This window comes from Orcinus orca, chromosome 9 (assembly GCF_937001465.1).
Source record: "Orcinus orca chromosome 9, mOrcOrc1.1, whole genome shotgun sequence".
Taxonomy (NCBI): domain Eukaryota; kingdom Metazoa; phylum Chordata; class Mammalia; order Artiodactyla; family Delphinidae; genus Orcinus; species Orcinus orca.
This window is the reverse complement of record NC_064567.1, coordinates 91,070,035-91,095,117: the sequence shown is the minus strand read 5'-3', so window position 1 is coordinate 91,095,117 and position 25,083 is coordinate 91,070,035. Positions and strand designations below refer to the sequence as shown.

At 41.7% G+C, this 25,083-nt stretch overlaps 1 protein-coding gene across 7 annotated transcripts in view; it reads right to left on the bottom strand.

The window, feature by feature from the left end:
• STARD3NL (STARD3 N-terminal like) overlaps positions 1–25,083 on the bottom strand; it is a 50,312-nt gene that overhangs the window by 7,569 nt on the left and 17,660 nt on the right. For 3 of the 7 annotated variants that reach the window (XR_004486372.2, XR_004486373.2, XM_033438580.2), the window contains exons 2-7: positions 16,158–16,440; positions 8,850–8,927; positions 6,087–6,177; positions 3,871–3,924; positions 3,639–3,756; positions 851–946 (exon numbers count right to left, since the gene is read on the bottom strand). Coding sequence is in view for 5 of the 7 variants with exons in the window: in XM_033438580.2 (XP_033294471.1) it covers positions 886–946; positions 3,639–3,756; positions 3,871–3,924; positions 6,087–6,177; positions 8,850–8,927; positions 16,158–16,382 (627 nt within the window). In the remaining 2 variants the exon portion in view is untranslated. The remainder of the gene's footprint in view (positions 1–850; positions 947–3,638; positions 3,757–3,870; positions 3,925–6,086; positions 6,178–8,849; positions 8,928–16,157; positions 16,441–25,083) is intronic. The other 4 variants (XM_004263335.4, XM_012535072.3, XM_033438568.2 and 1 more) reach the window with 2 other exon arrangements.

Here is a 25,083-nt window from a genome sequence, read left to right as displayed (position 1 = left end):
GGAGCTGGGGTTCAAATCCTCCACCTTCTTACTCTTTGTGTGATACTGGACAAACTACCTCACTTCTCTGTGTCTCAACTTGCTCATTTCTGAAACAGGGATAATGAGACTTTTACCTCACAGAGTGGTTATGAAGAACCTTTAGAACAATGCAATTGTTCTATTTAACATGGAATTCTAGTGGCTGGTTGGGAGAAGGCAACTGAGGAGGGGGCTGTTGCAGAAACTGAGATGAGAAATGCTGGGGACTTCCCTGGCAGTCTAGTGGTTAAGACTCCGCGCTTCCAAGGGAGGGGACGCGAGTTTCAGCCCTGGTCAGGGAGCTAAGATCCTACATGCCGCGCGGCGCGGCCAAAAAAAAAGGAAATGAGAAATGCTGAACTGAGGCTACAGATACGGTAAGTGTGCAATTTAAATGAAATCAAGGAGGCAGAAACGAAGAGGATCAAAACGGCGTGGTGAACGATGGGCCGGGAGCCACAGGTAAGGGGCAGAGTCCCCAGTGAGGCTCTGGTTTCTGACTTGGGCAACTGGGTAGGCAGTGCTGCTACTTTCAGACATGGGGGATTGTGGAGGAAGGTCAGTTAGGGCATGACAGATAACAGAGCATAGAGACCCTCCCCCCGGCCACACATCAGGTCTAAGGCCCTCTACCACGTTTATTTTCACATCTCTGCATCTCATCACGGGTTGCACATCAAGACCACGTCTTAGTTATATTCACAATCTAAATGCCCGGTATGTTAAATGTTTGCTAAGCATATTGAGAAGTAGAGGGGGTAGTGAGGGGGAGAGGGGGACCAAGTTCTGAATGATGGACAGAGACGCAAATGATAATCAAATTTTGTACCTGCTTCGGATTCAGGAGGAGAATAAAACTGACCATCAGAAAGACCACCAGGTATCAGTGCTGCCCTCTCCGAGGCATCCTGAACTATTAGGAGTCCTGGAAGAGAAGAAATTCAGATACTGGGAATGATGTCAGTGTTCTGGTAGCTTAGTGGCCAGGTTAATCACAATAAAATGCTGTTACTATTACATTTTTTAAAAAACTCTTAGCAGGAAGGGTACTCTGAAAATCTTTCAACCAAAAACAAAGTGTTATTAATAAACTATGAACCGGTACAATAAGGACAGGTTTCAACTAGTTAAAAAAAAATGCTTCATGTTACTCATGGGATTCTTTGGCTCTGTATTTATAGCATCTTTCCCTTTGGAAATACCTACTTCCCTATAGAAATCAACAACATCAAAACCAAAGCACAAAGCCAAACAAAAAACCTGGTCATGCTTTACGTCTGTGTCTGGTTAGAGAAATGGCAGACGTAAAGCATCAAAGCACTAGCCCATGATGAGAGAGGCCGTCGACAATGAGTTCTTCCGGCTGAAGCTGAGTTAGCACCGGGATAAAGCTAGAGGAAGCACCGGGCCAAACAGCTGGTGCCAGGTATGCATGCATGTAATACATGCTACAGTGAAAATAAATGCTGTGTTCAAGTTTTTCATTATTATATGTTCTGCTTTATTAGTTACTTTGAATTTGGTTTAATCACATAGGCATGCAAGCCTCAGTCACATTAACAGTTGATAAGGCTTTCAAGAAAGTTCAGTTTGATGTTTATATACAACTTTTTATTTTTTATTTTTGGCTGTGCCATGCGGCAGGGGGATCTTAGTTCCCCAACCAGGGATCGAACCTGTGCCCCCTGCAGTGGACACGCAGAGTGCTAGCCACCGGACCACCAGGGAAGTCCTCTATTTACAACTTTTTAAAAAGTGGCTTCCGTTAGCTTTATTTGTCCCCTTTTCACAATACATTTTCATAAAGGAACAGAGGGCACAGAATAGAAGACGGATCTTGGTCTGATTAATGTGTTTTAAAATCTACACTTGAAAGTATAATTTTTTTCTTCTAGATGTCTTCTTTGTATATGAGCTTTTGAAAAATAAAACCACTTGCAAGGTTATCTTCCCTTCTGCTGTATCTTGAGGTTACAATCATCCTTAACTTTCTATAAGACACAAGAATTTTTTTTTTCCTATTAGGCAGGGCAAATCCAGCCAGATGACTGACAGAGCATAAAAACAGCATGTCTTGAAACTGCCCGGGTCTCTGCATTGAACTTTGATTATATCACCTCTAAGAGGGCAGGTGGGATGTACAGGCTTTCACTAAGGCCATCATGCAGAGGAGAATTCCAGCCCCATAGTTCATCCTAAAGTTCAGTCAATCATTTGGATTCCCCAGAGAATATTCAGTGATGCTCGAAGCCACACAGGGAGATGATAACAGCTTTGACAGGACTCATGACTACATAACGTCAGCGCTCACTCTGCTCCTCAGAAGAGGACTGGAAAGCCTGAGATGGGTGAACATTTCCAGCTGGCTAACTCCCTCCTCTCCATCTCCATCAGCAACCCATCGAACCACCCCCCTGTAGGCACTCAGCTGTTATTCACACTGTGGCCCATTCAAAGGCACCACCTGTGGGATGGACGGCAATGGGAGGCTCTGGAAAATGGAGGACTTCTATGTAGAACTGCTATCTCGGCACAAAATGCTTCGTGTCCTCCGGCTATTATCGACAGGGAGAAAAGGTCAACCTGTCCGAGGAGAAGGAGGTGTTGGCTGTTGTTGCTGCTGGAATGTCTTTTCCACCAGTGTTCACACTTCCTTCCGGGGAAGCCTGGCCTAAGAGCTGGAGTGAGGAGCCACACCCTGTCCCTGTCTTTTCCTCCAACCCTTCCCTCGATGTCTCCTGCAGCCCTGCAGGGTGGAGACATGCGATCTGCCTAACTGCACCCAGAGCTCCATGCAAAGCCAGATCTCTGAACCCTCCTACACTGTTGGTGGGAATGTAAATTGTTCCAGCCGCTATGGAGAGCAGTATGGAGTACACTTAAAAAACTAAAAATAAAGCTATCATATGATCCAGCAATTCCACTCCTGAGAAAACCGTAATTCGAAAAGATACACACACCCCAATGTTCACTGCAGCACTATTTACAATAACCAAGACGTGGAATCAACCTAAATGTCCATGGACAGAGGAAAGGATAAGGAAAATGTGGTACATATATACAATGGAATACTACTCAGCCATAAAAAAGAATGAAATAATGCCATTTGCAGCAACATGGATGGACATAGAGATTATCATACTAAGTGAAGTAAGTCAGACAGAGAAAGACCAATATCATGATACCATTTATATGTGGAATCTAAAAATGATACAAATAAACTTATTTACAAAAGGGACACAGACTCACAGACTTAGAAAACGAACGTATAGTTACCAAAGGGGAAAGGTGGGGGGAGGGATAAATTAGGAGGTTGGAATTAAGATAGACACACTACTATATATAAAACAGATAATCAACAAGGACCTACTGTACAGCCCAGGGAACTCTACTCAGTACTCTGTAATAACCTATCTGGGAAAAGAATCTGGAAAAGAATAGATACATGTATATGTATAACTAAATCACTTTGCTGTACAGCTGAAACTAACACAACACTGTAAATCAACTCTATTCCAATATAAATAAAAATTAAAACAAACAAACAAAGACAGACCTCTGCAGCCCCTCCTCCCAGCCTGGCCAATCTCAGGAGGGGAACTTGGAGAGAAACTTACGGTTTTCTTCTTCTGCCTCTTGAGGTAACACCTTGAAATCCAGGAACCACGTCTCGATCCAGGCAAGGATGAAGGAAATGATGGGCAGCACGTAGCCGAAAGCCCCTTGAGAGAAAAGCTGGAAGAACAGACGTGACCAGGAGAGAGAAACGCAGTTACCATGAGCTCACCCTGGAGAACGCAGCTGTGTCAATACAGACGGTCATGGCACAGAAAAAGCGGAAAGCCATACCTTTGAGAGGATCACTTTTGCTAGTAAAAAGGCACTGGTCACTGCTGTCGTCAACTGAAAGACACATAATCCAGAAGCGTTCAAATTCGATGTTTTACACTCTGAAGGCACCTTCCTCAAGCAAGAGATCCATCTGAGCCAGGAGCAGGTAATGCCTGAAAGGGTCTGTCTCACCCAGCTCCCTCCCACGTCACTCTATCCCCTAAACCAGACAGGGGCAAAGTGGGCTTCCACGTGGCACACGAGCCCTGACCGGCAGCTTGAGGTTTCCCTTCACCCACACGCTGTGTGTTGGGAAACTCTGTTTTGTTCACTAGAGGGTACAACATGCAAAGATGCTATCGGCATAGGAGAAAGGACCAGTGAAATAGAGGCAAGGCACCTCCAGGGCTAGGGAAGCCCAGAGACAATCCCACAGCACCTGGGGTTTGTCTCTCCATCCTTCAACTAATATTTGTAGCAATATGAAACCTGACCAAAGTGAGTGCCAACGGCAGCCATGACTGAAAAAACGGAGGTTGGAGGTTGGGGAACATCAGGCGTCATGCTTAGTGTTGACGAAGTTGCAGAGTTAGTTTTGTCGGCAAAACATACACACACACAGCAGACACACACACACACACACACCAGCCAGACACACACATACACACACACACAACACGGGAGGGGAGGCATCTTACATTCTGATACTAATTAACTTTACAGGCTGACACTAAGTGCTCTTCAGGTACCAGCTGACTCCTTCCAGCTGCCTGGCCCCCTCTCCGTAAATGTTTTTTAAAACGAGAATCAAAAACAATAAAATGGGGCTTCCCTGGTGGCGCAGTGGTTGAGGGTCTGCCTGCCGATGCAGGGGACACGGGTTCATGCCCTGGTCCGGGAAGATCCCACATGCCGCGGAGCGGCTGGGCCCGTGAGCCATGGCCACTGAGCCTGCGCGTCCGGAGCCTGTGCTCCGCAATGGGAGAGGCCACAGCAGTGAGAGGCCCGCGTACCGCAAAAAAAACCCAAAAAACAAACAACAACAATAAAATGGATGTGCTAAATCTGACCTGTCCCTTTGATCATTTCAAAGAAGAGGTTGAAGAAACTCTCTTAAAACTCTCATTGCACGTCAACCACTTTCCTGGAACAAACACTGAGACAGATGGTCTGACAAATACCAGTGGACATCATGGAGACTGGAATAGAACGGCCCAAATTGGAGCTGCTGCAGACGGTGGGTAAGGGATAACCGTCACAGCTGTTTGGTATCGGCAACAGCGTACACAGTAAAGGGAGTCAAGTCCGGCTGAAACTGTCAGCCCTCCTCCATGAACCGTGAGCTTGGGACTCAACGGATGGTTTGACAGCAGCCCTGGGATTCCGTGGATTCTCAGAAGAGATGGCCCAGGCAGATGCGGCCCCTGGGGGACTCCCCCTTAGGACAGTGCACAACCCCATGCCCAGCTGGACAAGCCCATGCCGGTCCCACACAGGCTGAGGTCTCACCTTCCAGAAGCAGGACGGCAGGTTGGTCCTGCCCATGTCTCTCCAGTCTGAGGACTTCAACACCCCCCATATACCTGCCTTGTTAGAGCTCTCAACAAGGTGACTGTTTAGAAGTCCATGGAAACTGGGAAAATAATTCAGGCAGAAATGCTTGTAATTCTTCTCTCAATCAATAAATATTTATTGAGGGTGAAGAGCTTGTGCCAAAGCTCTGGGCTGAAGGCCAGGAAACAGAGGTGAGTTAAAAACTGCCACTGTCTTCAAGAAGCCCGAAGGCAACCATAAAAAGGGAGCTTTCCCCTTTAAGACTGGAGCGAGGGGGATAACACAGCGAGGAAGGCAGTGAGCAAAATAAGCTGAGAGCAAGTCGTGAAAAATCACCAAGCAGTTTCAACCCGAGAGGAAACTGTGCAAATCGCTTCGTGACAGAGGGACGGAACTCATCTCTCGTTTGCATAATGAGGTAGAGGGTGGGCTGATGCTTGGACCACAATCACGGGTCGGCCCCTAGATTCCTCACTTGTCTCAGTCTCCATAGCGACAAGGCTAGTTACTCATTACGTTTGGAAAGAAGCCCCGGAGAATGAAACCTACTGAGGTGTGGAGTACGGGGACTCAGGAGAAGCAAGTGGAATTCAACCCAGATGGAATCCACGTCTGCCCCCAGCTCAGCCCTCTTGTGAGCAGGCCCCAGCCACCACAATCGGAGGGGAGGGACCACTCACCAGGCGTACTCACCGCTATGGCCCACCAATGGCGCAGTCTGCACACGGCATATGCAAGTATTAACACTTTAAATCGAAAAACTGCCAAAAGCTGTATTAAAAAGAAAAGACAAGATAAGTTTTAAGGAATATACACAAAGGTAAAGTCATTGGGTTTCAGGAAGAACCCACCAAAGTGTCTTCATTATTCTGATTTAGCTGAAAACTGTCACAGATGGGTACTGGTCTACAGACCAGCGTTTGGGATCCTCTGCTCTAGAATTTATGGAACACTACCCAAAGAGGGATTCAAATTAACTTCCCATTATCAACAAAAGAATATATAGTTAGATGTTTATTTTTCCTTTCTATTTGAGTCCATATATATATATTCTGATATCCTTTTAAGGTTGGAGAAAATGCTTTGAAAGTTTCCACTCCAGTACCTTTTCACTCCAAGTACAAATACTGACTTTTTGGAAGATACCAGATTCTTAGTGATGTCTACTGCAAAGCTCTGAGTTACTGGGGTGTTGGGAGAGTTCTGCTATCCCAGGACCTGCCCTCTGATTTTTCAGGGTGGTTCAGGGACTTTTGTGAAAACTTTCATGTGCATTAGTATCCCATGTAATCCCCCAGCCCAGCAATCCCGTGAGTCAACTGTCATTAAGATGGATAGAAAAATTGTCCAAGGCCACACAACTCTTAGTGAGGAAGCCATGATTTGAACCCTGGTAGCTTGACTCCAAAGACCAGGCGCTTATCCACTATGCCTTAGCTGTCTCAGTAATTCTACTAAGGAATAAACACGGAATAAAACTTTACTAATTTTACTTGGAAAACATACTTATTCTGAGTAGGGAGAAGTCAGATGGCTCTGGAGCAATGCCTCAGGGTAGGGGGTCTGCCCAAAGTTCCTCACTAATCACAACTTCTGAAAGGCTGGAGGCTGACAACTTCTTTGCTGCCACTGGCTGGGTGACCTCACTGAAGATCCTTTCACGTAAATGAACTTTGCAGTTGTTTTTGTTTTAATTTCCTGCTTTCATTAAAAACGTGTTTTCTAATAATCTGCTAACCATTTAGTTTCTCTATGTATCCTACCCCTATCTCTGCATTCTGGACTTGGCAAAAGTATAAATCTTCATTCCTCTATCTCAAAGTCTCCCAGATCCCAAGGTTTCCTGGAGGCTGTGTCCATTTCCAGGGCCAGGCATGACAGTCTTTCCAAGCTGAGCCAATAGGTCCCACCTATTTGTCCAATATCATTAACTCCCTAAGCAGAGTTCAGACAATCCTTGGAGATCTGGCCAGTGGATTAACGTGGCTTCCCGGTAAGTCCTGGCTCAGACTATGTTAAGATAAATTCAACAGGGGAAATAAAAGGAAAAAGAGAAGTCCATTTTGTTATTCTATGTCAATAGTTTTACAGGAAAAAATTATCAAGAGATTTGGGATCTCACATGCTCTGCCACCAAGTTCAGTGACCTGGGGTAGGTCAAGACACTGAACCATGAGACTCAATTTCTTCATCTGGAAAAGGAGACTAAATTATATCAGTGGTTTTCCAAATATTCTGCAGCAGCCAAACACTTTTTCAAAACAATCTTATTGGAACCCTAACATACCGTACAGATAAAAATGGAATTACTCAGATGGCAAGGGGGTGATGACATGAACACTGATCTCTATTTACTGGGAACCCCATCTCTTTCCTCACACATACTTCTGCAGTGAGTGTGGGAAAAAGAAAATAAAACAAGACTTCTTAAAGTAGTATGAAAACCACTAGAAAATATAATCAGTAATACTCTTCATCCAAAACTAATGATGATAATAAACGTGATTGCAGGTGAGTCTCTGAGCTCCTAGGACATACCTATCATTGGGCTTAAGTGTTTTCCAGGTAGTATTTCATTTACTTTTCAGAACGATGATGATTTCCTTTCACATATGAGGAAACTGAAGTTTAGACCTAATATATTCAAAGATATACAATGAGTGATAGTGTTGTGAATCAAACCCAGGTTTTTCTGACGTCAAGGGTCTTATCCGTTGTGCACACAGCTTCTAAAGATAGTGAGTAAAGTAGTTAAAATGAATTTAGGGGGGATTCTTTATGAATTTTAATTGCCTGTATCGTGTCTAACACAATGTTAGAATCTGACTGACTTACACTATCACCTGTAAAGAGATACTGTGAGATGTATTAAACCCAACCAAAGTCACAGTGTGTCCTGGAAAGATACTGCCTCATCTACAGAAAACTGCATCTATATAATTCTACAACTGACTAGTTTTGCCCAAGATTATCAATATATCACTTTTCTCAAAAACTCCTATTATGGAAAAATGAAACAGAATTATTTTTAAAAACATACACAGAAATCTATCTCAAGACAGAAGAGGAATGGCATTTTCATGTGTTATTACGTAAACAGGTGCATTTTCCTTTCAGTGATTAGGGTCTGTCAGTGGCTTCTATCTCAGCCATTTTAGAGAATAAAGGAAAATCAGAATGGCTTTTCTGCTATGCTCCCGTATTTCTCATTAATCTTTTTTTTCCTTGAGATGACCAGGCAATTTCTTAGAAAGAGAGACAGAGAGAGAGAGAGAGAGAGAGACAGAGAATGCACTGAATGATCCAAGAATAAGGAAAAAGGAAAGATAATGTTTAAAAGAGGAAAAAAGAATGGCATAGAATCTGAGGTCTACTGACAGGAAATTTGCCTTTTGGTTAGTTTCATCATGTCCAAAATGAAACCTACAACAGAGAATACTTACAAATATATCAAAATAAGAAGAGTAGTAGTCATACTGCACCACTTCTTTTTCTAACGTGTTCTCAATACCTCCATTCACCTGGGAAGGAGAGGAAGAAGTAAAAATGAGGGGAGTTATGTGTGAAAATAATACAAGAGAACATACAAGTAAATTTTTGCATACACTTTTCTGCCTTCTCCTAACCCAGAAATGTTAAAATATGGGAGAAAAGAACGCTCATAATTCGAATAGAAAAATGCTGAAGAGCATTTCCCACTTGAATTCTGAATTCATTTGTTCAACAAATATAAATATATAATGACAAACAATGCCGTTTTTTGTAGTTCATATTTGGTAAACTGAAATGTTAAATGTGAAAACTAATTTTTTTCTCTTGTAAGATAAAGTCTTCAATCACACAAACATATATTTTTATTACTTTTTAACAGCTTTATTGGAGTATAATTGCTTTACAATGTTGTGTTAGTTGCTGCTGTATAACAAAGTGAATCAGTTATACATATACATATGTTCCCATATCTCCTCCCTCTTGCATCTCTCTCCCTCCCACCCTCCCTATCCCACCCCTCTAGGTGGTCACAAAGCACCAAGCTGATCTCCTTGTGCTATGTGGCTGCTTCCCACTAGCTATCTATTTTACATTTGGTAGAGTATATATGTCCACGCCACTCTCTCACTTTGTCCCAGCTTACCCTTCCCCCTCCCCGTGTCCTCAAGTCCATTCTCTACGTCTGTGTCTTCACTCCTGTCCTGCCCCTAGGTTCTTCAGAACCATTTTTTTTTAATTCCATATATATGTTAGCATACGGTATTTGTTTTTCTCTTTCTGACTTACTTCATTCTGTATGACAGACTCTTGGTCCATCCACCTCATTACAAATAACTCAATTTCGTTTCTTTTATGGCTGAGTAATATTCCATTGTATATACAAAACATATTTTTAAAGAAGAAAATTAACATTTATCCAGGGCTCCCCTCACTTTCTGACCACGGCACTATTTTAAGTCTTAGAAGGTCAAGTGGTCCCCTGATCTCTTAGCACATATCCATGACGACAGTTATCATGACACAGGACAGAAGTGTAAAAAATCTCCTGGTTGCTCCTAGCACTTTAAAATTCTGCACTCTTATCAACTTATATGTATATATATATTTTAACTTGAACAGATAACAAAATAAGGACCAGATTAGATCTACGTGAGAAAGTTATAGATGAAGAAAATTAAAGCTAATACGATAAATTTTCTGTCCTCTCCCAATTCTCCTATCAAGATGAATTTTAAATGATCAAGTTCAAAATTCTGCATATCAAACTATATAGAATACTAATCAAGGAAGGGAATGTATGCGTGGAAGCGAATGCAGCGTTCTAAGCAGACCCTCTATAAGGCGAGGGCCCGTGGATTAGCTGATAATAGGGAACATGATGTACAACAGTAAATTCAGGGTTCTGATCTGGAGCACAGACATCGTTGGTCCTGGCAAACCAGTGCAGCTGGTCTGAGAAGGACAAATTAGAGGGCAATTAACCCAAGACCTGAGTAAAAGAAAAAAGGGGAAAAAAAATCAATAAGGAATACCTTTGCAAGGTTTGCTAATTGGTCAAATTAGAATAAAAGTTGCCATAAGGAAAGGATTCTCTTGGCTTAGATACCTTTTCAAGTACAGTTGACCCTTAAGCAACAGGGGTGTGGACTGCACGGGTCCACTTACACATGGATATTTTGCAATAGTAAATACTACAGTACTACATGGTCCATGGTTGGTTGAATCCGTGGTTGTGGAGGAACCTCGGATACGGAGGGCTGGCTACAGATTATACAAAGATTACTGTCCCCCTCCCCCACATGCTGGGGTCAAGGGTCAACTGTACTTGTTATGAAAATGGAGTATACCATAAACACTATTCTGTTCTTTAAATTCCTTAAGGAGGCTTAGACATCTGTGTAATTCGTGCAGGTTGCCTACAGACCTGCCTGACTATAGGTAGACCTTTACAAATGAATAGAATTGAAAACCTGGGAGCAAGGAGAATTAAAAGCCAACCAACCATCTAGTCTCACTGCTATGTCTCTTCAGACTGAGGAAACTTACCAATATCCAACATATTTTTTCAAAAGATTATTCCAAGTAGCCTATGGCAAAGAGGAGTTCTCTACCACATAGAAGTTACCCCTCCTGGCTGAGAGAACAGGAATTAAAGCTGCTGATAACAGTTCAATAACTAGCCAGTAGAAAAGGGTTCTCTTCGGTATCCATATATACTTTAAGAGACCCTGATTTCATGTTGCCTTTAAATATAGAAATCTAAAATCTACATTTCTAGCCCATCTTGTACTCTAAATTATTTCAAAATCTTCGTCATCTCTAGCACAAGATGTCCCAGATTCATCTTTAGTTTCACATGGAACCCCTTCCCAATCAGAGTTCTGCCAAAGCTGGTAACTGTTATTCTAGGCTCCATCCTTAGAAATCTTAGAGTCACCTTTGGATACTGGGGGTGATAAAATCAACCTATCAACAAATCGTCTGATATTTCTTCCTTTAGTATGTCTCTCAAGTTAGCTGCTCCTTTTCTACTCCTACCGCCTTCCACGGGGCTCCTTCAGCAGTTTCTGAGTTATGTTCTTACGGTCAGTCTGCCCAGAATTTATCCTAATCTGCAAACCACGGCCATTATCTTGATCCATTCACCAAATACCTGTTGAGCACCTAGTGAATGCCAAGTACTGTTCTAAACACAGGAAATACTCCAGTAAACAAAACAATATATCTGCCTTTACGGACCTTCCATGCTAGCAAGTGGAGATAGAGACACATAAGAAAATCAGTGCTACAAAGAGGACAGAAGCAGGACAGTGTGATGGAATAATAATTGACTCCTTTGGGTTGGGTGGTCATGGAAGTCTTCTCTTCGTGACATTTAAACTGATACCAGCATGCTAAGTTGAAATCTACATCAAGATAAAGGAAATTAACCATTTCAGATAGAAGGAACTAGTGTCAAAGTCTAAGACAGAAGAGAGCTTGTTCCATTCTGAGAACAGAAGTCTGGCTGATCTGGGTGGGCCAGGAACAGAGGGTGGGAAAGGAAGTCTGGGTTGGCTTCTGGGGGACTTTGCAAGCCAAGTTTCAGCATTTGGACTCTATGCTAAGTGCTCCGGTTAAGTCCATGAAGGGTTTTAAACAGAAAGTAACATCTGATTTATGTTTTTACTTTTAAGAGTCACTGTGGATTCTATCAGGAGAATGGATTTGGGGAGGGCAAGTGTGGAAGCAGGCAAACTGGTCAGGCACAGACAGGGTGCAGCAGTTTGGATGAGTAATAATGTTGGCTTGGTCGAGGGTGGCAATGGTAGAAATGGAGAGAAGGGATCACATCGTGAGTATACTTTGCTGGCAGATTTGACAGGACTTACTTTTAGATTGGACAGGGGGCATGAGAAATACAAAACAAACAAGCAAATCAATCAAGGATGATTCTTCACCTTTGGCCTGAGCATCAGGGCATTTTTTTTACTGATAAAGAAGTGGGTGTATGTGTCGTCGGGGAGCAATGTCAAGTTAAGCGTCCAAATCGACATAGCAGGTAGCTCGTGATGTAATGTGGAATGCGAGTCAGTGACCTCTGGAAGATCTCAAAACCGTGTTTTTCAATCTGCTCTAGAACCTATCTCAGCTCACAACTAAGGTAAGTCCAACACTTCCATGTAGCTCTTTAAGAATTTCAATTGTTTAGAACCAGGTTACCTAGGCAATTTCATTTCCTAGAGGCACTTTAATTCTAGCCAGGCTAATATTTTCTCTGCATCTGCCCTTGTCCCATCCAAAACACACACACACACACACACACCTGCATAAGCACAACAGTCTTGCCTCAGTGCTTCTGTTCACCTCCATCTCGAAACCCTCTCCCTATTGGTCCCACCATCCAATCCTAGATCACCCTTCTATCCCCAATTCCACTCTTCAGATAATTCTAACCCACTGAACTCTCCCAGTGAGTTTTTGTTATCGTGGGTCATCACAGTTTAGCTATAGAACATAATGACAGTGGGGTAATAAAATCAGAATCAGAATCAGTAGGATAATAAATACCTGAAACATAAGTGTAACAATAGAGAGAGATTAATAACCAACTTGTTTTTTCTCTTTCTGGGTAGAACTTATTTAGCTAATAGTAAATGACATAATCTATAGTTACGCAGAGCTTCATAACTGCCACGGGGCTGTGGAATATATCTTTTTATTTGCTCCTCACAAGAATTCACAAGGAAGGCAAGACAGGTAATAGCTCAGTTAAATGACTGAGAAACCAAGGCTCAGAGAACTTACACGGCTTGCCTGAGGCCACAGAGTTGGCCATGACAGCTCTGGGACACATTAGAAGCATTCTGACACTTTCTGCTACACCAGTTAGAAAATAAGAAGAACAGGCAATGAGCACTGATAAAGGTCTTTCTTGAACCATAATCTCAACCAAAGTGTCAAAAAAAGAAAAAGACAAAGAAATCAGCTGGCCCAAGGTCTTCCGGCAGGAAAATGATCCAAGGTGCTCTTAGGCCGCTCCAGCTCGCCTAGGCCCTGCACACAAGGCTGGGTTGGCGCCAGTCAGCTCCCTGGAGCCAGGAGGAAAAGTGGCTAAGTTGGAAGTCATATATGAAGGCAAAATATTTTGGTTATTGTTATGATTGCATAGAACAGCTGGGTCCCCATACTCTTTTGAAGGCCTAAGCTCCCTTTATGCTATTTCTTTCCTCTTTTAAAGACCAACAGTAGGAGGCAATATAAGATCATCTGTTACACCTCCTCAGCTAAACTTTAAACTCATGTAGCTTTTTGTGGAGCTTACAACACCAGAGTCAGAAGCCTATGTCTCGGCACTCGGTAAACGTATAGTCATGTGAAAATAACAGTGGATCCGAGTGATCAGAGATTTACAGAGACAGACAACAAAAGAAAAAGGGATGGTACAGTGTGTAATGAAAAACCCGGGTCAGGGCTGACAACTCAAAACAAATAGAACTAGAAAGTTAAATGTTTTCTTTTTTTTTAAACAGCCTTGCTAAGAAAGTCATGATATACTGTCTCAAAGATCATATAGTCTTTTTACAAACGGGGAAACTGGTAGTCAGTGGAAAAGTGAGGATAGAAACAAATTTCTTAATTGCTAGGTCTGGTGATTTTTCATTTATAAAATGTTGCATATGGATGGCAACAGACTGCTTATGATGAACGAAACAGGGTGCATCCTACTTACTTCACTTCCATTTCAATTTCCTTGAAGCAGTAAGAAAGGAGGGAAGTGAGTAGTGTAATCCCGTAACCCACCACGGCCCCATCCCATAGCTTCCCTAACTTAAGTGCACACTCAGTGGTCATATTAGTGGCAAACCAATGAATGCCTCGATTTTGTGCTGTCACTGCAATAATTTTAAGTGTGCTTCCTTAAGACTGCTGCTAAGCTTTCCTGTTAAAAGATGCATTTCTTTTTCATCTCTCATGCTACAGCTGCTGGTTTTGAAAACATATTACTCCTTTAAAATATATCAATTTAAATGTATTCTTTAATGTGTACACATGGAACACATGGTTAAAAGAGACATTTTAAATTACTGTTGTCATATCACTGGCTTTTTTGGTTTGAAACAAAACTAAGGCATACCCACAATGCTAGATTAACAGAAGGAAAAATCTATAAACAGAAACTTAACAGTAGATTTGTGCTGCATATGACCTTGATTCTGGGAAAAATCTATCTTCTTTTGTTTAAATTTTTAAAATTTTCTAATATAAGTATATATCTGCTTTCATGAAGTTTTATTACTCTATTAGAATTTTTGATGAAATTAAATGAATCCAATGATGCTAATTATTAAGAGTCTAGAATCTAGAACTAAAATTGCTGCTATGAATCAGAATATTAATCAGAGTTTAGATTAAGACATTAACTCTTTCTATCATGAGGCAAAATTAAAAATCATTTTCCAACAGGAATCTCAGCATCCTTTCATATTTTCTCTATTTTAATAAATTTCTTATAAAGCACCTAGCACCATGCCTAGCAAAGAGTAACCTCTTAATAATAAACACTAGCTAATAACTATTGCTTCCCAGGCCTTAGCAAATGTTTCTTGGAAATAAATGAACTGCTGAAAGTGAAGGAAACAGACAATTTTTGCTTGGGAGGAAGCATTCTGGAAGAGTTCACCTATTTGTTGGTAAGGAATGTAAACAGTCAAAGCCGAGGCTTTGGAGAAAACAGATATATTGGGTTAAATAAAATGTATTATTGAATGAATTTTACCTGCTTATTTTTATTTTTGTTAAATGTAGCAGCTGGAGAACTTACATGAGGCTTGCATTCTATTTCTATTGGATAGTACTGGTCTAGACAATTATTTGGCAATATAACCACATAAATTTGACAAAATAGAGACAAAACTTCAAATGCCTCTAGGATTTTTTTGTGTGTGTGGTACATGGGCCTCTCACTGTTGTGGCCTCTCCCGTTGCGGAGCACAGCCTCTGGACGCGCAGGCTCAGCGTCCATGGCTCACGGGCCCAGCCGCTCCGCGGCATGTGGGATCTTCCCGAACCGGGGCATGAACCCGTGTCCCCTGCATCAGCAGGCAGACTCTCAACCACTGCGCCACCAGGGAAGCCCTAGGATTTTTTTTGGATAAAATACGAACAAATAATCTTTTGCAAAAAAATAAAAAATAAGGGCATGCAAAATCTTAAATATGGGAACTAGAAAGTAAATGCAACATTTGAAACATATTCCAGGAGCATGTTACATTTTTTAAAGCAGTGATTAGCAGTTTTTTTCTGAAAAGGGCCAGGAAATAAAAAACTTTGCCTTGGTGGGCCAGATGGACTCTGTCAAAACTACTCAACTCAACCACTCAGCACAAAAGCCAGCCATAGACAATATGTAAACAGATGGGCAGGGCTGTGTTCCAATAAAACTTTATTTATAAAACCAGGCCACCTGAATTTAGCTCTCAGACTGCAGTTTGCCAACTCCTGTTATAGAGCAAAACCCCAAGAATTCAACTTTCATAATTGCAGACACAGTGAATTTTAAACTAACCAGGTTCTTCTTAAATATTGATAATAACCATAAAAAAACAAGAAAGGTCCAAATCAGCTGGAGAAGACCAATGGTGCCTCATTTGAAAAAAAGATGAAATTCACGAAAATGAGACAGAAATGATGAGAAAAATAAGAAAACTGTTTTGTTTTGTTTTGTTTTTGTCTCTGGAAACAATTCGTATAATGTCATGAAAAAAAAAACCACTTACATTTAACTCTATTATCCACAGTAACGTTACAAATAAGAGGTCAAAGGTGACAAACAAACAGAAAGTCCTCCTGACATCAGATATGCCTTTCTTTTCCCTTCCTTCATAGGACTCAATCCTGGCCATGAGTTGCGTGGGGTTGATGGAATGGACGTCGCGCAGGGAAGCGTGCGAGCTCTGACTCCCCATGAGAGCGTTCTCCATGTCTTCTGGCACAGGGTTCATCCTGCAGAAGGGTTAAAGGAGCCCCTCTCCAACTTCACCATCCCTAGAGAGAAGAAATCTTTGGGGAATGAAAGAGAAACGCACGTTAAATCAGAGCCCACCTGATACCACAGTGCTACCCCTGCCCCGTGTGACTGCCTGTCTCACTAAGCATCAGGGTTTTTTAACTGAAGACATTTCTGTCTTGATGAAGATATAGAGAGAAAGAGAAATGAGAAGCAATTCTTGATGTTATCCACCAATACTATTAATACCAAAAAAGCTGTTATGGGAAAGACTGTCAGTAAAGAAGAATGCAAATTTATAGTAAGTAGTATACGGTAAAAACAGGCAGTTAACAACAGACAGGTGTGCCTGGAACCTGGAGCAAGCCTCTGGGTGACCCAGCCAAGCCAGCTCCCTTGCTGTGCCAGGGAGAAAACCTCTACAGTTCTGTCAGTGTCACTACCCATGGACTAGGAAAACATTTACTGAATAGCTTCCCAGAGAGCATGTAACCAGAACGTGTAAACCCACTATAAAAAAAAATCTGTTTCCTAAAGAGGAATTGCTTTCCACCACAGGTATCTAATAAACCAAATTTAGCATTTCCATTACCTCTTAATGAATAAGCATGTTTCTGGGCCTCTTCTTGGAAAAGAAGTACGCATACCTCAAAAAGTTTACCATTAGTTTACCATTATAACCCCACTGATAATTGCAACAATCATAGTCCTATATGGAGACGCAGGACTCCCATCCCCGCAAGGCCAGCATGTGCTTCTATAATAAAAGGCTGGTGATCTGAATGATCTGATCTCCTCATGGATGAGGCAAAGTCATCAAATAGAGAGTATGATGGATGGTATTTTTCTTTGCCAAACATTGTAGTTTCCCTTCCTACACCACCTCGCCCTATGGGAGGATTATATACCCCTGGCTCTACTGAATTCATGTGCCTTTCTCTGGCCAGTGTAATGTGGCCACTGTAATGCGTGTTACCTGCATCCAGATCTTAAGAACCAGCGCATGGTTCACCCTGCTCTCCCTTCTGCCACAATGACTGACAATGTCCAGTAGAAAGAACATTTTCCAGGTGGGTAAAATACAATTTCAGAACATTGCTGGAATTTCCCTAAAGTAATATGGTCCCATTTGGTCCTATGCACAGTCCAGAACTCTGTATCTTCACACTTGACCTTCAATTCTCTCCCTCCCCACACTAAGGAACAAAAGTCCTTTCCACATTTTCATACAATGTGGTGATTTAATGACATAGCATTTTTGAAAGCAATTTCGTTATGTAGTTTGAACTATGATACTTTAAAATAATCATACTGCTTGATCTAGTAACCCTACTTCTGGAAATCTACAGGAACTTAACCGTAGACCTTCAAGGCAAAAATTGATCCATGTCATTACAGGCTGGGTCAGTGATTACCTTAGAGCAAGAGGAAAGGAAAAGTGACAAGAGGGTGCAAGCTTGGTCCAGTCCTCTTTCTTGGGCTGAGTAGTGCTACCACGGCTGTACTCACTGTTTGATAATTTATTGTCGTATCAATGATTTAAAGCCACTAGACTGTACAGAAAAATCAACAAGTTCACAATTCAAACTGAGGACTGTTTTTAGGAAGAAAATCATTTGCAAGGTAATTGGATCATCTTCTTAGTCTCACCCATTCCTCCTTTCCTGAGCCCACCCCTCATGAATAAAAAGGACAACAAAGAAAAACACCCACCCCAGAAGTCTGAGGCTATTTCCAACTAAAAAACTGACATCATACAATGCTGTACACCTGACTTGGGAAACGAGAATCATTACATTATTTTTCAGACGTGTGTATATATAACTTCTAATTAGCTAGAATGTATAGATACTACTTGCAATAGCTTCAATGATAAAGTTACCCACTGCACAGATTGCTCTCAGCAGCCTGACTCTAATCAGACTGATCTCTGTCTGGGACAGAAGCAAATTTTAAAAGGGAGGGAGAGCTTCCTTTTAATGTGTCAAGAGGAAGATACTTCTAAAGCCTCTTTCTACTCTACAATGATAGGATTTCATCCTAACCATGTCCTTCAGAAAGATTCAGTTCAAGTGTCAATTCCTTCAAGAAGACTTTCCTGAAATGCTCCCCACATTCCAATCCCCACGCAAGGCCAAGTGCATCTCCTCCAAGCTCCCCTAGGACTGTGGATATGCAACTTATGGTACCGCTTACCACACTATGCCTTAATTATCCACTTACTTGCCCGCCCTCCTGCTAGCTGGAGTGCTCCTTGAAGGCCTTGAATTTGATTTGCACATCCCTGTGTCCCCAGGGACTACCTCAGTACACAGCACACAGCAAGAACAAAACAGATATTGACTGCATAAATCCTGTCTAGCATCTAGCCCAGACACTAACGCCGAGCGGGCTCTCAAAAAACTCTGCTGAACTGAGGAGACCACACTGTTTGTTTCTGAAGAAAAGCTTGGATATTTTCCCAGATATAATATTGAAAGTATTAAATATCCAGTTCTTGTACTGAGTCCTCTCTGGGGTTGGCTTGAGGAAAGCTATGCCTCTCTAAAGAGGGTATTAAGTTCTGATTAGCTGTACACCAGGAGACTGAATCTACAATGCAGGGTTTATTCCAACTATGGAAGAAGCATGGGGAGGGGGGAAGGTGATAAGGAGTGGGGTGGAGAATTATAAAATAAAGAAAACCATCCCCTTATCTTTTACTGGAATTCGTGTAAGGAGATGAGCATCCTCTTTTGTTATTTTGGTTTTTGAAAAAGAGATTCATATCATAATTGTTTTATCTGGATGGGTAACTATCCTCCTCTATATTGGCTAGCTATTTCTACAATCATGCTGTGCTCACAAACTACCCCCAAACCCAATGGCTTAAAACAATCTACGTGTGTTCTCAAGCTCATGCGTCTGCAGGGTGCCTGCAGTTCAGCTGGTCTAGTCTGGGCCCAGCTGGCAACTCTGCTTCAGGTAGTGGACAGCAGAGCTTGGCTTCAAACTGTGTTGCGTCTAAGTCTGCTGCCTGTTTGTCTTTCCCCTTGGACCAGGACTACGTGGGGAAGTAGTCACGGAGAAACTACATGTTCTCTTCACCGCAAATGGCAAGAGCACAGGAGACAAGCTCGACCATGTAAACACACTGCAATCTCTGTTCACATTCTAGAGGTCAAATATATCTCAAGGCCAAGCCCAGAGGGCATGGAGCTGAGATGTACATTCCATCCAAAGAGGAGCAGAAGGTAAGTGGACATTTGCTGAGAAATACTCCAATCTACCACAGCTGTCAATGTTCTAAACTAGGAGTCAACATACTATAGCCTGTAAGTCAAATACTGCAGGCTGCTTGTTTCTTAATACGGAGTTTTATTAGAATACTACCACATGCAGTCCTATGGTTGGTATCGATTGCTATGGACACTTTCACATGAAGACAGCAGAGGTGAACAGTCACAACAGAGACTACATGGTTCACAAAGCCTAAAATATTTCCTTTACTGCCTGTAGTTTTCTAGAAAGGGAGACTGCTGCTTCCATCAGCTTTTCAAAGGGGAACCATGTGAGATGTAGAGGTTCTGTGTTATAATTAGCAAAAAATAGGCTGATTGATGAATATTAATTTTTCCAATGCATGCTCTGATTCTGCAATTAGCAAAAACCTGTAATCCAGTCTTATTTTTCCACAGGTGGCTCTCGTGACACAGCACAGCTCAGGCACAGGTGGTCTTGTTGCCTTATCTAAGGGCCACTTCAGCAGTACTTACAGCCCAAACACACACAGCTCTCTGCCGTATTCTCTTCCCTTAATCCCACACTGCTAGAACTGGAGAAAAATTCTACCATATCTATACTGGTGGCTTCCTAAATGATGATACCCTGTGCACGTGGGAAAACCCAAAAACCTGAAATCCTTTTGCTTCCAGAAAGAATAGCTTACATCTTTGAGATGTTACTACTGCACTGGTCCCCAGGCTGGTTTAAAATAATCTTAGCAAAGCTAAGCCAAAACTTCAGCTCCATCTGCTTCAGCACAGAATTGATACCACCCAGATGGTAAACAGCAGCTGCTATAGCGCAGTAGCTATCACTGCTAGCATTTTACAGAAGTCCCACAGTCTCTCCTGGGAAAGTGGAAAGGGCCTCTGGGCACCTACTGGGGCGGCCAAACCAAGTCTCTCAACCCAGGCACCCAGGCTTCTCCTCTGTATTACTTCCGGCCACAGCAGGACACTGTATGTTCTCCTCCAAGAGAGAGAGAATTGAGAATAACAGACACTAAAAATATTTATCATCTTTTCCAAAGGCCAGTGGAGCAGATTTGGCTTACAGACATGTTTTGCTTGGTCTTGTACGGTGTTTCTAAAGATCTTGAACTAATTGCTAACATTTTAAGTAATGATCTTTCATCTAAAATTCCAGATGTCTAGCTTCTCTGGAAAAGTTAAAAGACACAGAATAGCCAGGCCTGCATTCCCTTACCATAAGAATAAAGCCAAGAAGATGCTGAACTCTTTAGATGGAGCCCGCACTCTCCACTTGGCCTCAGCCTCGACCTAACCTGGAGTCATCTGAGTCTGCCACTCTGATCTATTCCCCTGTCGCCTGACAGGCAAAGAGAATCCTACACCTGCAGATTGTGTCTCTTCTTGTTCTTTCAAAGCTTTCTTCAGGGACTTCCCTGGTGGCGCAGTGGTTAAGAATCCGCCTGCCAATGCAGGGGACACGGGTTTGAGCCCTGGTCCAGGAAGGTCCCACATGCCGCGGAGCAGCTAAGCCCGTGCGCCACAATTGCTGAGCCTGCGCGCTAGAGCCTGCGAGCCACAACTACTGAGCTGGCGAGCCACAACTACTGAGCTGGCGCGCCACAACTACTGAAGCCCGCGTGCTCTGGGGCCCGCGCGCTGCAACTACTGAAGCCCATGCTCCGCAACAGGAGAAGCCACTGCAATGAGAAGCCCACACACTGCAATGAAGCCCCGACTCGCTGCAACCAGAGAAAGCCCGCACTCAGCAATGAACACCCAGCACACCCAAAAATAAATTAATTAAAAAAAAAGCTTTCTTCATCTATGTTGCCGAAATTATTCTCGCCTCTGAAGTAAATGTTTGCTTACAGATGAAAAAAACAAAAAGGTAGCAGCTGAGGCCTACGCAGATTATATAAGGACACACCCATCTGAGGGATATTTCAAGATATATCTTAGAATTAAGACTCGGGTCTTCCACTTCTGTCCTCTCCATCAGATTCCTAGAAGGAAACAGGAGGAACCCTCTCCATCAGATTCCTAGAAGGAAACAGGAGGGACATCAGAAGGTGTTCAAATGGCCCCTGGGATGCAGTCATTGGATTTGTCCCTAAAGACACGAGCTGCCCCAGCTGTGCCCACTCTACCCCGGGTCTGGGTTCCTCTGGGGGCAAGAAGCACCTCAATCTGACTCTCTTCTTGCAAGGCCCACCACGTGTTACGAGACCTGGTTTATGATGGTTTTAAAAAGCTCTGTGTAGAGCCCACAGTTTCCAAAATGAAACAGCTAGAAGTGGAGAACGGGAATCGTATGTCAGGGAGTAACCTGACATTTACAAACATACTTTGCCAGTATGAGAAAGAGGCATGATAACTAACAAACACAGATGCTTTGGAAGTAAACATGCAGAGAGAAGAGAGAGCTGTGGGAAGGAAGCTAATCCACAGCAACAGAAACACATAAGACAACCTTCCTATTCTAAAGTATGAGAGAAGGAAAGTTCTGCATGCCTAAGAAGACCTGGGAAATCTACACGTCAGACTCAACCAACTATTCAAACTTTCATAAATTAAAAACTTTTATTTAGTGTCTTCTTAAATGATCTGCTTATGTTTTTAAAACATCATAAAGTTGGTTTGTGGTAAAGATGTTCTAAGCAACAAAAAAAGGTATGATTCATCATCCTGGACTTCTTCATGGCACTGATGCTATAGGTATGTCCATTTTACCTTGGAAGGTAAAGACCTGGTATAACTCTGATGAAAGTGTCTTTAGAAAGCCTGGCAGCGGCTGAGGTTAGGGAGTTGATGCATTTGTGTAACATTCCAGCTTCCTGGGCTGGAGAACTATCACGATGAAGCACTACAGGAAGGTTAATAAAATCAAGATCAAACAAACCTGTCTTTGGCAAATGTCCGCTACCATTATGTTCACATTTCAAAACAGCCCTGGCTTACTTTATGCTTTACGTATTACAAGTTAAATAGAATGTCTAGAAAACATTTCTAAAATCTAGACTATTGGATTGAATTTTAAACCACCTACACATCACATCCAGATTAGTAGTTGTAGCAATAGGAAATTACTGGATAAAGAAATATGGAAAACAAAGTTATTTTAAATTAATAAAATAAAATAAAAAAAATGTTTTTAAAGCATCTAAAATCACCCAACCGTTTGGCATTACTTTAAAGAAAAAACTTTGAATCAAGGAATCAAATTTTTTTCCAGCAGATTCCTATTGATTTTCCAACTGAAAATGAGTGAAATGTTTTAAAAAGGAAGAAGAAAAAGATCTATGTGTATGTATGAAACTCTGCTAGGCTTTTTATAGATTTGCCCATATCATCAGGACTACAATGGGGAGAGAATGTTGAAACAATTGAAATAATACTGCCCTCTGAAAGTTAAACCATAAAATCTGCACATAATGAATCAGAGTAGATGTGCTCTGCCCTTCAAGAAGCAAAACGGCTCGTAGGCCAAGACATAAGAACAAGGTGACAGGACATATGTTCAGATCTAAAGAGGTGAAGAGGGAATGTGCCCATCAGAAAGAGGGTGGGTCAGTCCCGAAAATACAGGAAAAGGAGTGTCACAAGCAAATGGCACCTGTGCCCAGTCTGGCACTCTTCAAGTGGGGACACCTTGTCTGTTTTATTTTAAGTATCTTCAATCCACTGGCCTTCCTATTCCTATCATTAGTGTGATGGCATCAGGGTATCATCAGTGCCTTTTGTCACTGAACAGTTTAATAATTCCCTACATGCCTCCCACAACCTTTCACAATTCTGTGCTTCTTATTAAAATGTGATAGGGAGACAATAGAATGGTCAGCTTGAAATAAATATCCAGTCTACACGGCAGTTAACGGTGTTCACTGGAGATTCTGAGATGTAAGTTTACCCATGTGAGAAAGAGCCACTCTCCCTTGGGCTCTGATTACACAAGCCGACAAATGAGGTTTCTCAGTCAACAAGAAAGATGGCTGGACTCAAACCTAATAAAGTCACCAACGTGATGCCACTGAGAAGCTTTTTGGGAGATAAACGTCTGGACGTCTCCTGACCACCCTCAACGGGCTTATCGTACAAAATTGCTCTTTAGGAGCTTCTAGAGATATCATCCAGAGACCATTTTAGTGACGGTTAGCCACCAAAAAATATTAGCATATTCTGTATATAGTATGCAAGTGGTAACGTTTCAAAAGAGAAATATATAAAGGTTGTATTCATCACTCCAGTATTCTTCCAATATCTCTTTATAAACCTACATATAATTATCAATAATTTTCCTTAAGTAGAATTATTAAGTACATGACAGTTACCAAGCTTAACCCAAAGCTATAGTAACTGAACTTGATTATGCAACGGTGATCCAATATTTGCTTATTTTAAATCTGACTTGTAAGTATTTGGGTATGATTACGAGTTCATACTCAACAAAAAGCAGGGGAGGGTACACAGTTCAGCTAAAGATTTTTAATAAGTACACAAAAACTTTGAAGACTCAAGATGTATAATTAAGTTCTGAGGATTTTTATATATATACTCTTAACTAAGGAAGTATAGCTAATATTTGATATTTTTAAATTTAAGAAGTGTAATACGTTTGAAATCAGGTTTAAGATTTACCAATCAGTATCCATGTATTCCTTACCAGAAAGAACAGAAATACAAAATGCATCTTTAAAAACGAAGAATCTAAAAAAGAGTGGATATATGTATGTGTATAACTGATTCACTTTGCTGTACACCTGAAACTAACACAACATTGTAAGTCAACTATACTCAAAAAAAAAAAAAAACTAAAAAATTGCAAAAGCTTACTTAGTGATAGATTATAATCAAAATGGGAAGTTTTTGAAGATTACTTTTTAAAATCTACTGAGTATTTTAAAGATACAAACATGGATACAGATTTGAATACTGTAAGTTTTTTAAAGATAGATAATTATTTTTTCAACCCTACAACCATAGACTATGTGCTATTTTGAAGATATGCCATGTTTACAAAATTGATCATAAAACTAGACTATCAAAAAAAAATCTAGGGCTTCCCTGATGGCGCAGTGGTTGAGAGTCCGCCTGCCGATGCAGGGGACACGGGTTCGTGCCCCGGTCCGCCACATGCCGCAGAGCGGCTGGGCCCGTGAGCCATGGCCGCTGAGTCTGCGCGTCCGGAGCCTGTGCTCCGCAACGGGAGAGGCCACAACAGCGAGAGACCCGCGTACCGGAAAAAAAAAAAAAATCTAATTCAGTAAGCCTTGCAATTAGGAGCAAATACAGAACAAATAATGCATAAAATAGAAATTTATAACATAGTATTTTCTAAAATAACTACTGAGATAAAAATATTTTAAAATTAAAACAAACTATTTAGAAAATAGTGACAGTGGAAAGCTGTCAAAGTTAAGCTTATTATCAAATTCACTTCCTTAAAGTGCTCTAATTACTTTT